Here is an 18,390-nt window from a genome sequence, read left to right on the forward strand (position 1 = left end):
GAGAAAAAGAGAATTCGTTGTTTACTTTCAACGCGACTCTTTAATGCACTAGCGTGATTACAATTGATGCAACTAGATTACATATACACACATCGCGGATATTGGTTTTTATTTTAACCACCATGATTGTATATTTTATAAAATGCTGGCAAAGTTGAAAAATAACAAAAAGTTTTACAACTTTTTAGGAAAATTATAAATAGTTATTTAAAATTGTTATTTTAATTGATAGAATTACTAAAATAATTTTATGGAGAATTTCAGTAAATAAATTTAAAATAGAGATTGATACGACTATCACAGGTTTATTACCTAAGAGACATTTGTCTCTTATTTATTAGTATAACTACAAATTGTTCAAATGAAGGAAATTATGTCATTTACCGTGATGTGACCTTAAACTTCAAATTACAAAGAAGTTCAATATGATCTCTGTGTCCCTATTTATTATTTGTGTCATCTATTTATCTTATTTCGATATATTTTGTAATATACACCGTATTCATAGAATACCTTTTTAGTGAATGGGTTGAAATAAATCGTTAGAAAAATCCAATGTTTGTGCGCGATAAAAAATGAAACGCATAACGCGACGACCGTACATAATAACGCAATATTCATTTTTGTGTGCGATTGTAATAGAGATTTATAATAGAAATAATAAAGGTGCAAGAGAGATTTAAGTGGGTTAATCCGTTACGAAATCGGTTCCATGCGTCACGAAATTGGCACCCGATACAAGTACACAAGCTCGTAAACATTTACTCGTCGACAGCCGTGTGATTCTTTACTGCAAATGGTGCTCGGGATTTATAGGAAGAAATGTCGAATCGCTATTCACATTTAACGATTACAATCCGTGCGACCCGAGTGCATATAAACTATTGATTTTTCCATGATCTCCGGTTACTATCACATATCGGCTATATCGCTCGTTTTTTTTTTCTTTTTTCTTTTTACATCTCGCAATTTTACTTTAAGTTGTGAAATGCTCTCTGAGAAAATTATAGTATGTATATTATATATATATATATATATATATATATATATATATATATATATATATATATATATAGTATAACTATAATATACCACTGATTCAATAAAAATTATCGTAATAAATCGTGTGTTTGTTTTTCACATATATTTGATATCAAATTATATTACTATATATTTATTTAATATCTTTTATTATCAATAATGTAATTAAATTTCTACAACCGCGTATAAGAAAATAAGAAATATATTAACGATATCAATTTTTGTGTTGCATTAATGTACGTTTCGGTTTTGTTATTTTATTTGTTTGTGTAATTATATTTGTATTACAACTATTTGATTTTATTAAAAATTTAAATTCAGATATAATTTATTATAACCAAAATAGTATTTTCACACTATATGATATCATAAATCTCGTATGTGACCAGTCTTGCGCGCGCGACGTATGCGTTAATTTTTTAACTTATATATTATAATAATTAAATAATTTTCAACTTTATGTAATATACATCTAAATTTAAATGTTTTTATCAAAAAACCGTATATTCTTATATTTTCATAATTTTATATTATTAATCAAGGTATTATAATATTTTGACAATATAAAATGACATTTTATGCTGTATTGTAAATTCTATTTATTTTCTTTTTTTCTACATTTTATAATGTAATATTAAATTTACTTCATCACAGTCTCTTCAAATTCAGAATTCAAGAGCAAGACTTTACTCTTCATTCTGGTGCGCATTCTGTCTTTTGCTAGAAAAAAATAACAGAACAGAAATATTCTTTGTCTATAAGAAGGTAAATCTTGCCGTCGAAGCGGAATTGTATCGCAGAAAGATGAATTTAATAAAAATCAGTTCTATCGTCAACACTGTTCTCGTGAAAAAGAAATTCTCTCTCTCTCTCTCTCTCTCTCTCGACTACACGAGCAAATCTAATTTCGGAAGCACCGCAGGACTCCCTCGCGAATCGAGCGGGCAGATTATTTTAGTCGACGTCACGAAAACGTCGGGGCTTCGTTCTGTCCGTTAAAACGCTAAGCTAAACGTATACTTCCTTCTCGGTAAAGTACATATGCGGCATCCGTTTGCACGGACTACCGTTTCGCCTCCATCTCCGTTTCGTTTGCAGGCCCGACGAACGAGCGGAGAGAAAGAGCTGTCTCTCGTTTCGTGGCCGAGCTCCGCTTTCAGCGAGTTTAGGAGAAAAGTATCTAATGCGAGCCGACCCGCGAAGTGCCCGACGTTTCTCGGAGTTTCTTGATTACGGTCTCGACCGTCGTCTTCTTGTTACGGTCGACGTGGCCTGACGCGAATTTTTATGCCAGCTTTTAGGCTCTTAGGAATAGTGCAAAACTGTCCATTCTTTTCTTCGGGACAATAATATACATGTCAAATAAAATTATTTTGACTTTACAAATATAACTGTGCATCACAATAAAAAAAAGCTCTTTTATAATAAGGATTTAAGTAGATATATAGTTTATAATTTTAATTTCAAAACTTATAATCATTATTTTTTTTAAATTTAAATAAAATTAAATTTAAATAATTTAATTTTAAAATAGCTTTTTCAGTGTTTATATATACGTAATATAATGTATAATTATTCCTTCGCAAGTACAGTAATCCTTATTTGATCACATATCAATTTCATGAAAAATGTATGAGATTTACTGTTTTTATAAAAAAGTAACAATATTATAAAGTTATTAAAAAGAATAATGTAAATATTCATTTAAACGTCATCAATATACTATTAAAATTGCAATTACTATTTTTAATATTATAAAAATTATTATGTTGATTTACTTTTCACTATATGAACTTATTGCATGATTTTTTAAAATTAATTTGTTTAAATTGAAAAAAATGGTCTCCATGAATGTGTAATCACTCTCAGAATACATGTACATGTATATAGATACAGATAATTCGTTATATATATATAGTATGTCTTTTCATAAGAAATCATTTTTTGTAAGAAACTAATAATTCTATTTTATATACATATATCTGGAAGTAATTCTATTATTTCTAAATTATAAAATAAAAAATATACCACTTACCAAAATAATGCGCAAAAGATGTCTCTCATTTCGTGGCTCTATTTTCATCGCGTTTAGAAGAAAAGTATCTCATACAAGTCCATCCGCAAAATATCCGGTGCCATCTAAAGTTTTTTTATTAACGAAGCGGTTGATTAACGTTATGATCTGTAAAATATAAATATCCAAATTATATATAATTACGTTGGATTATAAATTATTATTATTTTCAAAGAATAAATCGCGTAAAATGCCTGATTTAATAAATAAAAAACATCGCTTCCGAGTCACATTTAGTAATCATTAATCTATGATAATTACAGGAAATGATTGTGTTTGACGTGTTCTAATACTTAGAATGAAATTTCGCAAGATAATACAATCATTGATTATCTTTTCGAGTTCACGTGAATGTAAAGATCGACTGTACATAAAAACACACTAGAATAACAAACAATAAAATATTGTAATAGCCATAAAAGGAAAGTGTCGAATTTTTGCTACATGATTAAATGACAATTAAATACAACTGTACTCCGAAATACCTTGATTGTGAATTACAAAACATAATAACGTTCTTCGGGAAAATAATAAACATATAATAAATTTTAAATATATTTATTAAACTATAATATTGATTTAATTTTAATATGTATTACTCCAATTTCACTCCGATACATATATCTCGTAATACTATGCAAATCGAGTTAATGATCAGATTAATAACTGGATGAAGACTAGATTTTAGTACCTGTCGCGTTCATATTTTGTGAAATAATGTAATGATACGAAGCGTGACTCACGCATAACCTTGCTGGAGTCTCGTGCGACTACGAGCCTACCAACATAAATAACACCGCACTATACAAGTCCAACTTTACAACGTAACATATTGTTATAAGTACATAAACACGTACATATGATTATAACTTGGCAAACTAAAACCTTTTCTTTCGTCATTTCGAGAAGTTCAATTCATGGAAAGAAGATATTAACAACGTTAAATTCCTTAATGCATAAATTACCAATAATTTTTATCTCAATATATCATAATATGTCAGTGAGTTGATGACTAGATAAAACTATTAATGACTATATAATGACCACATAATTTAGCTTTAAGTACCTATCACGATCGTATTTTGCGGAATAATACGACACGTACGAAGCGGTTCGCGCACGACCTTCCTGCTCGAATCTCGCCGCGCGAATGACACCAAGGCTATCAAACATAAACATAATAGCGCGTTATACGAGCGCCGAATTTTACAACGTATGACGTATTAGAAGTACACGACATGTTTGCGTACACGCATATACATAATATTAACTTGGCAAACTAAAATTTTTAATTTCATTTTTTTTCGAAAACTCAATTCATGACGACAATGAGATGGTAATAATAAGTTAAATTCGTTAATGCATATTTTAATCAAAAGTTGTCATTACAATTATCACAGAATAAAAATTATTCATCCTACGGTCTGAAGCTTAAGTCGATAACAAATTTATGCTAACAAAAATTAATCATTATAACGAATAAAAATTTTTTTTAATATGATGATTGTGATTACTTCGAGAGTTCTTTGATTTTGTCATTCACATTAAAACTACGATAGTTACGTTACTGTTGAAAACAGCACACAAGGCGACCAGAGACATCGTCCCCTGCACGCGTGTGTAACGAGGCGTGCGTTGTAATTGCGGAAACTCGGACACCCGCGTCAGCAAAGCCCGATGGTGCTTGATTGCCTTCGTTGGTCCAGTCGCTTGTGCACGGGAACAAAGCAGATGGGTATCTTTAACAGTTATTGGCTGGCACAGAGATAGAGAGAAAGAGAAAGAGAAAGAGAGGGAAAGAGAAAACGGCTTTTAGGTGTGGAACAATTTATCGGAGGTTACACGCATTTGGGGCAGAATCGCGTCGCACGGGAAGCGAGAAGAAGAGAACGAAGAGGGGGTGGCACGGACGGATGACCAGCGCGGCGTGTCGTTGCTTTCAATTAGATAATTGAAAGAGGGGAGAGTCGAGAGACGCTTATTCTCGGTACTATGCGGTCTGCCAACATTTTACAAAAGCCGCACGAAGGGAATGAGCCAAAAAGGAGGGTTGGCCTCGGAACACTTGCGCATTTTGACATGAGATTAAAATTCATATACTCTTCTTTCTTCTGAGATTCGTTATCGAAATTTCGAATTGAAATTGTAGACAAACACAAAAATGTTTATGATAAAAAATTATAGACATTTTAATTTTAAATATATTGTAGGGGAAATATATATATATATATATAATGTTTGAATTATTTAGCAAATTGAATTATTAAGCAAATGTATAGCGAAATATATTTAAATGTGAATAATTACACAACAATTTTATCATTATAAAATTTCTATATGAGATTAAATTGATATCGTTAATATTTTAATATTTTTCATCTCTTGATGAGAGGAATAGGGAGTTTGCATTAAAAAAAAATACATTTTTTTATATATGTAATTTAAATATATATTATTATAAATTTATTTATAAGAAAATTTTAAATTTTAATCAATAGAAAGGTATTAAAAAATTAAATTAAAATTTAATAAAATTCAAATTGTGAGAAAACGATTTTGATTGGTTGAAGTGCGTGATTTCACACAGTGCAATAGTTTCAAAGGTTTGTTTTCTATATTCTGTATTGCGATATTCGGTCATTCTTGATCTCGAGGTACAAAGAAAAACAATTTATTGGGTGTTTTAATTGTTGTACTTTTACATAGAGGTACAAAACAGGTTTTGTACATGTTACCTTTGTCCGTTTTCGCAATAACTGGATATTTTAATAAATAAAAATAGTGTGTTGTCACTGTATATATTGATTAGATTTGAGGAGACGCTATTTCACGCTATTTAGCGCTATTAGCGTCTCCCCGAATGCAGATATTGCACTGTGACATCACATCGTGTTCGGGAGGACTCAGTCGTTTCCGGATCGTATTCGACAATTTCAAAAATGTAATTTTTATTATTGATTTTCTCGCTTAATTTGTATTAAAAAATTACGAAAAAAATAATTACATTTAAAACTATATATAAATTATAAAATGCAATTGTTTTTCAAAATCATGCAAACTCCCTATTATATTCATTTTAGTATACAATCTTCATAAATGAATTAAATTACTCACAAAATAATTTATAAATTAAATCAGATTTTGCCATATCACACTCAAGTATTCTGGGATTTTTTTCATTCTGGATTAATGACAGTCAGAAACTGTATAAAGATATTGTCGTGTAGCTATGACATATTATTTCGATCGATACGCGTGTATTTTTCATGACTAACCGTGGAAATCGTATATCGCATATGTATCTTTCAGTGACGCTTCAATATCCGTCGCAACATTTCCGCAATAATGTTCAGTAGTCAGATGAAAAAGTTGCCAGGATTGCGGTAACATACGCGAAACGGAAGTGGCGTACGATGCCTGCGAGCGGGGATCAGACTTTTGTTTTTCATCGGAAAAATCCGACGACAAAATGAAAAGTCGCCGGATTGTTTTTCATTATTTCTTCGTGGAATACCATCTAGGACGGAGGGTCAAGGGTTGCGCTAGCCCGAGATGATGGTAGCGGAATTAAGGGTGCACATGTCAGTTCTTGTCGGAGCTAACGTCGCCGATGAGAGAGGGATCAGCAGCGCGGGAGAAGGAAGAGAAATGCAGAAATCTGATCTGTGATCAGCTGAAAGAGAAAGAGGAAAGGAGGGAAAGTGCTCGCCCTCGTTTAGCTCCCTTCGTAGCCCTTCCGGATATTAAATATTAATCCCGCGAAATTACTAGAGCGCCGGCAATCTTACGTTACTGCGCCGTTTCTCTTTCGTTGCCTGCAATCAAGAGCTCGACGATTCTGTCATCGAACGTGCATTGTATAGAATATACGTCGCCGTTTTCGCTACGACAAAATTTAATCTTGGCAGAACAAACGATAGGTTGCAAAATGTCTCGCTATTTCTTTTGTTAAAAAAAATGTTAAATTATCTCTCTTGTTGCATTTCTTACAAATTGAGTCATAATTTTTATAGAAATATTTAAAACGGAAATATATATATATATATATATATATATATATATATATATATATTGTTATTCACAGATTATTCGCTGATTTATTATACATATCGTGATCTCAGTAATTAATTATTTTCTTAAATAAATATGTGTACGTGTCGCTATAGGTACATACGTAAATAATTCGTCTCTTAATTAAATTGGTAATGTAATTTTGATGGATTTCTCGGTAATCTCGTTCCGTCTGCCACATGTCAGTAGCAATAAGCGTGTACGCAATACGTTCTATCACGTCGCAAATCCATACACATACTATTATTACCTTAAGTCAACGAACGATATCGTTATGTCATCATCGTACCAACGTCTCTGTGCGTTCAGAAACGTCGAATGTTCTCGTCAATTTCAATTTTCGCTTCGCGGCAATGCCTCTCCGCACACGTTAATATAACAAAATAAAACTACTTTGAGAGAATAATAATCTTTTTCTCTCTTTAGTTCAATTTCAACGCAGCTTGCGCTTTCGTTTTCGAGAGATTATTCGCGAAACAAACTTTCTCCGTTACCTAGGCTTTCTCCTCTCTCTCTCTCTCTCTCTCTCTCTCTTTCTCTGTATCGCGATGGATAAGATTTACGTAACACAAAGCCATGTAACATTCAGCCAACTGTCAGATTCCTCAGCAGTCTGCCTCTAATTGGTTGCCGCCGGTGGAAGCTCTGCGCGATTCTCGACGCACTTGCGGGCGCACACGCTTGGGGAATTTATCCATCCTTATTATTATCCTGCGCGACGCGGTCGGCTATTATTGCGGCGCGAGGAGATACGCGCGAGATGCGCGCGAATGAGAATCCCCGGATGATGGGGAGGGATATGGTCCACGTAGTAAAGCACGAAGGATAATCGCCCGCAGGAGAAGAGACTGCGCGAGACGCGCGCGCATGTTGATTGTCTGCGCTCGCATAATCGTTGTACGCGCAAATGGAATATTATTGCACGCGGAAGGGAGAACGGGGGGGGGGACCGGATATGCGAACGTGCGTGCGTACGCTGGCTTAGAATTGAACAGCCTTACGTCGCGGTAAACTCAGAGACGGAAACTCCATTTCGAGTTAATACGCAATCGAGTTAGCGAGAGATTGTAGCTTGTCAACTGTGTGAGCTGAATAATTCAGGTTTTCTAAATGAAAATATAGTTTTCAACACCACAGGCGCTTTGATGGTATTACTATTACTATTACTAATATTTGACAAGAACGTGTTGACATAAAAAGCGTAAAAAATGTTGGCTAAAATTAAAGTAAAAAGATAATTACTATCGTTTCATTTCATATTCTATTATTGAAATAATTAATATAGAGCGCTTGTTGCATAACCATTATTAAAGCATTGGTCATTTGAAAACAAGATTAGAAACGGAGGTAAAAGTCCAACCGCTAACAAATTGATTCGAAAGTTTATAACTTGAGTGTTACACTAGAGATTAATCTTTCAGATATAATCATGTCCTTTTTATGTCTTATTAACATGAAACATAATTTATGAGTAGCTAAACAAGAAACTTTCTCTCTCTTTCTTTCTGATTATATATTTCGATTACGTATTGATTGTATTGCTTAGTGTACTATAATTTTCTTTTTACCATATGGCTGAAAAAAAGTCTATTCAAATCAGTTGTATAAAAAAAAAATTTTGTCATCGGATGATATTTTATAATCTGTGTTTTTAAATAAACTAGCAAAAAAGTTTCAAGTAACAGATTGTAAACCGTAAAATTTCACATTTGTTCATTTAAAAAATTTAGTAATAAATAATATAAATAAATAATTAAACTTATTTATCTAATATAAATATATGTATATATAATTGTACATTTTTATATATGTATATATATATATATTTTTTTATAAATACATGTACATATATATATATATATATATATATATATAGTGCATAAAATAAAAATACATATCGCTGTAAAAGTTTCTCATATTTTTTAAATTTGCAATTTTCAACTCGCATGCTAATCCATACTGCTGGCTATTCAAGAGATAATTTATTTTTCGCGTAAATCAGCTCTTCATGCACCGAGATTAAATCCAAACGTTGCCTTTCAAAAATGAGGAATCTCTCACCAATCTCTTTCCATATCGTGAATAAACGAACGTATCGATTCATCTTTGCGATAATACTAATGAACGTAAAGCAGAGAAACGTGTTTGACTTGCGGAAGAATCTTGTTTGCCTTTGATATGTTCCTTCGAGATTTTACATATAAATTGCGTTATTAATGTGAGCATTAATGAACACCTTTGATATTTTCGAATATATAAACCGATATGCGATATGGAAACGAGGAACGTAAAAAAGTAGACCAAGGAAGGTGAAATATAATCGAGCCCTTACAGACTTCGCTCTTTATATCCGTTTACATAAACTAGTAAAGATTGAATGTAAAACATTATTTTGATATGAAAAATATATGACATAAATCAAACCAACTAATTAATTTCAAGCTTTCATTATATCTTTACCTCAACTTTTTAGAATATTTGATTTTAATTTTTTTTTATTGTGCTTCTAACTCTGTGAAGCTAAAAACTCATTTACATCAAGATATAAAATTTGAAATTTGATTTTAATATGTGTAATGTGTGTGTATATGTATGTGTGTGAGATGATTTAGTTAATTTGAGAGTGTTCACCTTTTTCAAATAACAAGAGAATCGAAAACAATATACTGATTATATTATATTTAGCACACAACATTTTCGCCGCTGTTTTCATACGAGTTAATTAATTTTCTAATAAACTTAGACTTGATGATAACGTTTTATATTTACCTGCGTCCCGTTTGTACTGGCGCAGCATCGCGACGTCAGTCTTCGCAAACGGCGAACAATTTCCATCCTTCGAGTTCAATAACTCGTTATCGGCTAGCTGCGCGCGGAAATAATTCTGCTCCGAAATCGTCGTCGCGCGTAAAAGAGAGAAAGAGAGAAAGAGAGAAAGTGAGATCCGTCCTATTTTTTCCGCGAGCTTCGACAAGAAAATCGAGTTTCGCGAAATCGAGTGCTTACAAATTCAGACCTTAACGAACGAAAACTGTCAACACCAATCCGCGTTGAAATTATTTTTTCTTCGGCTTCACGATTTGTTCGCCGACGAACAAATAGATCGACTCTCTGACGCTCGGATTATTATCGCATGTTATATTTTCCGACTATTATTTGCTTTCTTTTATCTGACAATTTTTCCTTTTGATAAATTTTATTAATCTTCTTTAGTAGTCGTATTATAAGAAATAAAACGAGGTTTTTATTTCTACTGCAATCGCGGTTTAAGTCACCAGAATTTTAGTGTGTGTAATCCATATTCTTTATAAGAAATTTACGATGGTTTAGTATCTTATAGACAAAATTTAAATTTCCCTTAGATTAATTTCATTTGATAATTTTATTTTTCCTGATATATTATGTAAAATACCGATACACAAAGGTTTGCACATATCTTGCGCTAAAATTTAAACAAAATATTATTTTATTCATTCTATCGAAAAATATAGTCGATTGATGTAATTAATATTGATATCAATTTCATTAAAAGATTGATTTATAGGAGAATCGTTAGCTTAAAAATTTAGAGAATGTTTATAAATGAATATTCCAGCATATTTACTGCAATTTAATTGTACAAGTTGTGTGTGTTCGATATATTGGCGGAGAGTCGTGTATCGACTGCACGACCGCAAAAATGCGACGATTAATTTTGCTCGCAATTTATCCTAGCGAGGTTTGAATCTCTGTTCAGCTCCCGTGCCGTACTCTTTACAGATCGTTAGCATATCTTCCTTCGCTCAAGGACGGAATATCAAAGTTATACCGGCGCCACCGCCACCGACCGGCGAGATAGCCGCCCTTTTCTTTCCTCCCTCTTCTCGCTACCGTAAATTGTGTTCCTACGGCAATTCAGTCGTGAATCTTCCAGTCGAACGGGCTGCTGCCGTTTCCAATTACAGGATGGACTTTGATTCGTTGAGGCTGCCAGACATAAGCGGGGAATCGGGATCAATATTGAGATTCTTTTGAGACACGGACACGGCACTCCGTTTGAGAAGACGAAGGAGAGAAATTTTGGTGGTGAGCCGACCGAACCTTTTGGTCGCAAAGCAACGAGTCTGGGAGGAAAAGATCGCGTCCCGTAATTAATAACTCAAAGAAAACAGCATACGGACACAAGTCTGTTTTGCGAAAACATATGTGAGTAACTTGCGGATATATAAAAGCAGCCTAAAGACATATGCGTTCGCAAACAACGAACAAATATGACAAATCGAAACCAATCGCGAAAATTAAAGTAGAGTCAGGAAATAAATTCACAGTTACACATCGGCACAGCAGGAAACTTTCACAAGTTGATTCCAAACCGATTGGAAATTAAATCAGAACTTGGATTTAATATCTTTGTATTACATGTACTTTGTATCTATTATATCTCGTGTTTAATTTGTAAAAAAATCTTAAAAAAATATTTTTACAAAATATCGAAGCTTTTTTACAAAAATAGGTACGTTATTATATATATATTTATCTACTATATATTTTTTCCACATATCTAATTATCGATTTTAATTGCAGCACAAAAATGTACGCTCTTCATATATTAAATTAATTATAAGAAAAAAATAGATAAGAAAGTATCTCGAAAATTATGTCTTAAAATGTATAATTAATGATGAATACAAAACACTTATCCTAATTTGATAAAAATAATATATTATTTCATATTTCTTGCCACAAATAAAAAGATTGTTTCCTTAAAAAATTAAACTTTGTTCATATAATTCGCATTCGAATTTCTAAATTCAGAATAGCAAATTTAATAGTTAGCTAAAGTATAAAAAACAGTTTATATAATATTTTGTATTTTGTACAAATATAAATGTGTTATAGACATATTTATTTTACTAATATATTAACACAATAACATATTAACTTTCTGAAAAATATATTATTTCACAATTAATATGATAAGAACTTTAATAAAAATCACAAATTAAATGTCAAACTTGGGTTGAAGCGATTTCGGAGGATAATATACCTGTGGGCTATAGCTTGGTGAATCCTTAATGATGCTTATCGGCATTCGATGAAGTTTATATCGGCGCAAGACGTAGCCAAGGATACCAAGGACAGCGGTTATCAATGTGATGCCGATGACCACGATGCTAAGACGCTTAACGATTAAGATCGTGTCTCTAAACACATACGACATCCTATGACATTTGACATTGTCCCAGGCTTCTTCCACGTAACCGTTTTTACCCATGAGTCCGGCTACGCACGTCCAATTACCGTCGTCCTCTTCCGGATAATAGTCTGAAATGGATATAAAACCAGGGACGATAGAACTTTTGCAAGAGCGACTATCGCAAAAATTCCTCAGAGTTCATCGCCCACAAGGACACGACAGACAGAGAAAAAAAGTGGCGTTCTTTCATATTTCGTACATATTTTAAGGATGTTTCTACGAGAATCGATTTCATTCCGGCATAAGCGAGTGCATTAACTAGTTGGTATTCCAGCATAAAGATGAAACTTTTAGAAACTCCGCAGTTTTTTCCCCGTCTTTCGGTTAAGATTCATTCGGCGAATGTTTACGGGGGATTCAAGCTGAATTTGCGGCCGCCAATAGATCGTAATTTTCTTAAATGCAACTTGTTAATCGAATAGAACCAGCTGATTTTTTGCGTGTATCTTTGCGAATTCAGTCAGAAATTTGGTGACATTGTTGTCGACATATCTTACGTAACTTTTGCACGACATTACAGGTGTTCAAACAGCATGCTTGCAAACAGGTTTGTAGTGAATATATACCGGGTTATCCAGTTAGAATCGAACAGAATAATATGGAAATATGGAAACCACGTATACATCGTATAATCGAATGCAATCGGCGGTTGTATGTCGTTAATCATCATTAATGTAACGGGTTCATAGTAAGGGGATTTATCCAGAGTTATTTAGTCGAAATATTGAAATAATAATGACAATATTGAAATTGAATGCGGGATAGATGTATCGCGAATTGAAATCGTGACGTGCCGTTAATTAATGTCGATGTAATAATAATGTGTGTCTACAAAGCTCATTTTGAGATAGATTAGTATAGGATGGCTAGAATGGGCTATTATTTAAGTAAATGTATTTAGATGTTCGCTTATAAGCGAGATTAATTAATTTACATCAATAACATACCAAAATAATCAAGTTGAATAAACAATCTATTTGTTGATAACATCATGATTTTCATCTATATCTATATATTAATAAAAGCGTTCTAACATAATATTTTTATACTGAATAATATTTCAAATTACTTTTTTTAAGAGAAAAATATTCGTTAATTTTATACAAAATGTAGACAAGAAATTAATTATTTTTTTGATAAGTTCTATACAAACATATCTTTTTTCAAGATGTGTTTTACATGTATCTTTTTAAAATTTTATACACACATATATATATATATATATACACATATATAATCTATATATGCATGTACGTATATATGTATATAAACTAAGGATTTAAACAATTTAAAAAATTATCTGTTTTTTTATTTAAAATAATTATTCATATTATTTAATTTTTTTTATTAAGAATCCATAAGAATTATTTTGCCTGTTATTCCAGCCATGTCCTGTACTCCGAACATTAATCTATTAAAATACATATGTACATATTCACACAGACAATCATAATACTATTAAAACGGAAAATGATGTGCCTCTGGACTGCAATCGCAACGTCTATCATTAATTAATATTGATGTAATAGTGATCTACGTGCGGTTGGTTTGGTAACACATACAATATACATACATATACATACGTAACACACAAACACACACACACACACACACACACACACACACATAACATGGCAATTAGACTGACTTTGTTACATTACTATACACGTAATACGACTTACTCAGGATGACTAATCTACACTCGGAGTAGCTGCTGTTGGTGGTATATCGATGGCTTATGTCATTGTAAATTCCATATCCGTCGGGGCGAATCCACCGGCAGTAATGAACTGTTCTGTCCAGCATACGCGGAAGGATGTGGCAAGACAGAACTGGATCGTTTTGTGCGCTGACGGCTATTTCCGTCTGCTCGGCCACGAGGTAGGTTTCTGAAAAGCCGTTTATACCGCGCGTCTCATTGAAAGGAAATGTCTAATGACGTGCCGTCAACGTGTAATGTGGTTTTTTTTACCTCGGAAGCGCATAGTGGTTGAAAAAAATTGTCGCATTTTTATTAACTTTTATATTGGGGTAAATTATATTTGCCTATATTCTTATGTAATACGCATAATTTTAAGTTCTTAAAGAGCTCGTTCATCGGAGGTAATATTAAAATTTTGAAAATGTTAAATATATATTTCTAATTCACGAAGAAAAAATACATATGCAATTACGCGTGATAATATTTTCACTCGTTTAATTTTTTCTCTTTTCGTCTCTTCTAGAAGATAGATGTATGACATGATATGTATGTTTAAACGAAAAATATTTCTAAATCGCTTACAAAAATTTTATGTTGTCTCAATTTAAATACGATATAAATAAAATTTAATATATATCCGTAAAGATTACAAGAGTATTCTTATATTTTTGTGTTATACATACAAAAAAAAAAAAAGTAATATTTAATTCATCCATATACCAGACTTTCATTTATATAATATTTCAAAAAGACTAAAAATAAAGTATGTGCATGACATCTATTAAAATCATAAAAAAATTAGATGTTTAACTTAATAATCATATTAATTTTACCTTAATTTTTCTATCATTAAGTACATGTTTTGCAAATGAAAACATATAATTAATGACAGAAACCTCTTTACTGTATAACTTCTCTTGGTTGCAAACGTAAAAGGCGCAACTAAATTCTCTAAATGCATTGTGGTGAGATTCATAATGCATAATGCATGTTTGCGAATAGTAAAATGCGCAGCATAAATGTGTATATTATTAACACAACTTTATGGTTAGTTGTTCGCTACGAGACTATATACACGCTATATACATGCATATATAAAAGTAGATATTAGAAATTTTTAAGCAACCATTGCATTAAGTAGATCCTGTCAAGTGTTGCGCGTGTGCAAGTCATCTCGGCAAATAACTTAGTTATCTCTTCATCTCGAGATTACTTAGTTAATTAGTTTCACGATTACGTTGGCTTATGAAAGAAGCATATTAAACTCACTATTGGTAACGATGTTGACAATATATTTTAGATATCTTTTTTTTAATTTGTATCAATTTCTTGTATAATAAACTATTGTCAAACACATATATTATTATGTGTGATTACGTTAAAAAAATGTTGATAATTTTTTTATTCATAAAAGTTAAAGGTAATTAAACACATTTTTATAAATTAAAAATTAAGATAATTTAAAAATTTCCTTATATAAAAAAAAAAAAAAATAAATAAAGCGAGAAAAGATTTTCTCGGATAATATGAGCATTTTCCCACCTGTTACTGTAACTGACACTGCCGCGACTTGCTCGCCACCGTCAGCAATCCCCATCAAACAATTCCAACTTCCATTATCAGAATGCATAGCTGCTAAAATTTTTGCACCGCATTCGCCGAATAACAGTCCGTTGCCTTCATAATATAGAATAGTCGAAGACTTAACTTCCGTATCTTGCGTGATAGAATAAGAAGTTCCATTCGGGCTTCGCAGCCAACAATATTCTAGTGCGGAATCAGCGACACATTTTATCTAATAAAAGATACATTATACAGATCCTCTTTGAGTACCCTAATTATTTAGTTGTATAAAATCAAATTTTTACAACATAAAATAAAGAAATATAATTTATTTAATGTTTAATCACACTAACATCAGAGATATCAATGTATGAAAATATAGAGATTAATATATAATATATACTAGTAAATAAATTTGTTTTTACTATTAAATTTGTTTTACTATTAATATATACTAGTAAATAAATTTGTTATATACAAAGCAAAATTCATTTTCTCTAATTTTGCATATGATTATTATACAAAATAATAAACTTTCCTGTTTGTTGTACGCGAGTCGTTTCGAATTTATGTCATGAATTTACCGTAAACGGGTCGCCGCGCTTTACGTGTACATCGTCCGTTCTAATTTTAACCATTCCACCTTTAGTGTTGTTGTTTCCGCGAGAATCGGGATAGTCAACGAAAAGCACGGTTCCATACGAGCGTGAACTTAAGGGTATCGTAAGATCGCATCGCCATGTGCCGTAATCGACGTCCTCAAACTTTATGATTGTTATTGCACATTCCAAAACGTTGTAAGCATATTTAAGCTTGGTGAAAGAATGTACGTAGGCAGTGTACCTGTTTCGCAATTCATGGATTATCAAGATATCAAGGAACATTTTAATTCATTCATTTTTTCATTCACTTAATACTTTCTCTCTCTCCTTTGAAACTAAATATATGTAAACTGCTTTTACTATCAAAATAATTAATAATTTGTGTAATCTATATTTACCTTTCAGTACCTATTATTGGTGTCATGTAGAGTATCGTGCCATCAGGTCTAATAAAACTACATAATTCCGGACGTTTGTCCTTTATTTCTAATTGACAGAATAATCTAGTATTGTCATCTTCGGTACGAGTGACATTAGCATTAAAAATTACTGAATCTGAAAGGATGGCTTTTAGTACCTATTATTAGAACTGAAATAATTATCTTGTTATTATTATCTCGGTTCTCCTTTCAATATGTATTTAAAAACTTTTACAATTTAAAGAGGCAAACATATTAAACGAGGACACATATAGCTATATGCAAACTGTAAAATTTTTAATCTCTTTTCTGATTTATTTAAATCCAATTTCAACCAGTGTTAGATAACCATTTAATAAGTAATTTATCATTTTCTATATATAGATTTTTCACCCTTAAAGAATTTAATTTAAAATGTAGAAATCTATATAAAAAATTTCAATACTTCGTATTAGTTTACGATTTAAAATATGTTTTTGTCGGAAATAAAAATATTCTATCACATGAAATCTTACCAAAGGTCTCAATTCTAAATTTTTGTTCGATAGGCTCCAGCATCCCGTACATATTATAACGAGCGAGCCATACGCCTTCGTGCTGAACAGTAGCGACTTTCACTTGATGATAACATTTTCCAACTAATGTTGCTACAGTTATACCATTGGGATCCACTATTTGGCAAATTTTCGGCATTCCTGATAGGCTGATTAAGCCCGGAGAGCCACGAGTCCACTGTAGGACTAACTTAAAAAAAATCCAGTTATCACAACAAAGCTAAACCATTTAAAAGTATGTTTGAAAATACATTACTTAATAAAATAAAGTTGTTTAGAAATAATTTTAATATGAATTTTAATGATTCATGCTGAGAATAAATTATTAAGGCCATTAGATTTCCAATATCAATTAACTAACGATTTTCTAACTTTGCAGTCATGTTAATACAAGTCACTCAAATATACGTTATCTGATACCTCAGCAAAATCAATAAGTTCTAAATATCTCTAATTCCCGATTGTGAGCTGGATTGCGTATAGTAATTATTGAAACTAAATAGATAATGCGGTAGTTTCGGCAAGCTAATTACTATTGAAGAGGTATTTGTCGATAATTTTGTATCGTCCATAATTCGTAATGAGATTAATTAATGCGTTTGCATGATAGTGATTATATCGAGTACGTGGTACGCTATTAGATTTTACAATCTAGTATACAATTCTGCATTTATTCTTTCTTTCTTTTTCAGAAAAAAAAATGCAATTTCATTATTTTATTTAATACAAATAATTCAAATTGTGTTATCATTGGTGAAATTCGCTTCGTCGGGGGAAAAAATCATAAAGAACAAATGTATGTGTGTAGAAATAAATATTGTTAGATATATATTAAATTATAAAAAAAAACGAATTATTATAAAACTATAAAATGTATATTACATTTTATTATGTTTTCTACAATTGATTTTCAGATAAAAATGATTAAAACTTTTAATATTTATTATTAATATATATTATAGAAATCATTAATATAATTTTAATTTAAAAAATTAAATATTCAAAACTTTTGGCAATATTAGTCATTTTGCTTAAGAGAATAAAAAAAATGCCTAATTATTAAAGGTTTTTAATTCTCAATATCGTTCTTTATATATAAGTAAATAATAAAATGTGTCTTGTTTATTT

The 18,390-nt window shown here is 31.5% G+C and overlaps 1 protein-coding gene across 5 annotated transcripts in view; it reads right to left on the minus strand.

The window, feature by feature from the left end:
• The window catches only part of LOC140672819 (uncharacterized), a 136,975-nt gene that overhangs the window by 27,993 nt on the left and 90,592 nt on the right, over window positions 1-18,390 (minus strand). For 3 of the 5 annotated variants that reach the window (XR_012047948.1, XR_012047949.1, XR_012047950.1), the window contains exons 7-13: window positions 17,224-17,452; window positions 16,688-16,844; window positions 16,272-16,530; window positions 15,667-15,919; window positions 14,105-14,311; window positions 12,213-12,490; window positions 3,077-3,223 (exon numbers count right to left, since the gene is read on the minus strand). Coding sequence is in view for 1 of the 5 variants with exons in the window: in XM_072905263.1 (XP_072761364.1) it covers window positions 11,081-11,152; window positions 12,213-12,490; window positions 14,105-14,311; window positions 15,667-15,919; window positions 16,272-16,530; window positions 16,688-16,844; window positions 17,224-17,452 (1,455 nt within the window). In the remaining 4 variants the exon portion in view is untranslated. Of the gene's footprint in view, window positions 1-3,076; window positions 3,224-4,678; window positions 4,825-10,761; window positions 11,153-12,212; window positions 12,491-14,104; window positions 14,312-15,666; window positions 15,920-16,271; window positions 16,531-16,687; window positions 16,845-17,223; window positions 17,453-18,390 lie in introns of those variants that run through there. The other 2 variants (XR_012047951.1, XM_072905263.1) reach the window with 2 other exon arrangements.

Source organism: Anoplolepis gracilipes, chromosome 13 (genome assembly GCF_047496725.1).
Source record: "Anoplolepis gracilipes chromosome 13, ASM4749672v1, whole genome shotgun sequence".
NCBI classification, from domain to species: Eukaryota; Metazoa; Arthropoda; class Insecta; order Hymenoptera; family Formicidae; genus Anoplolepis; species Anoplolepis gracilipes.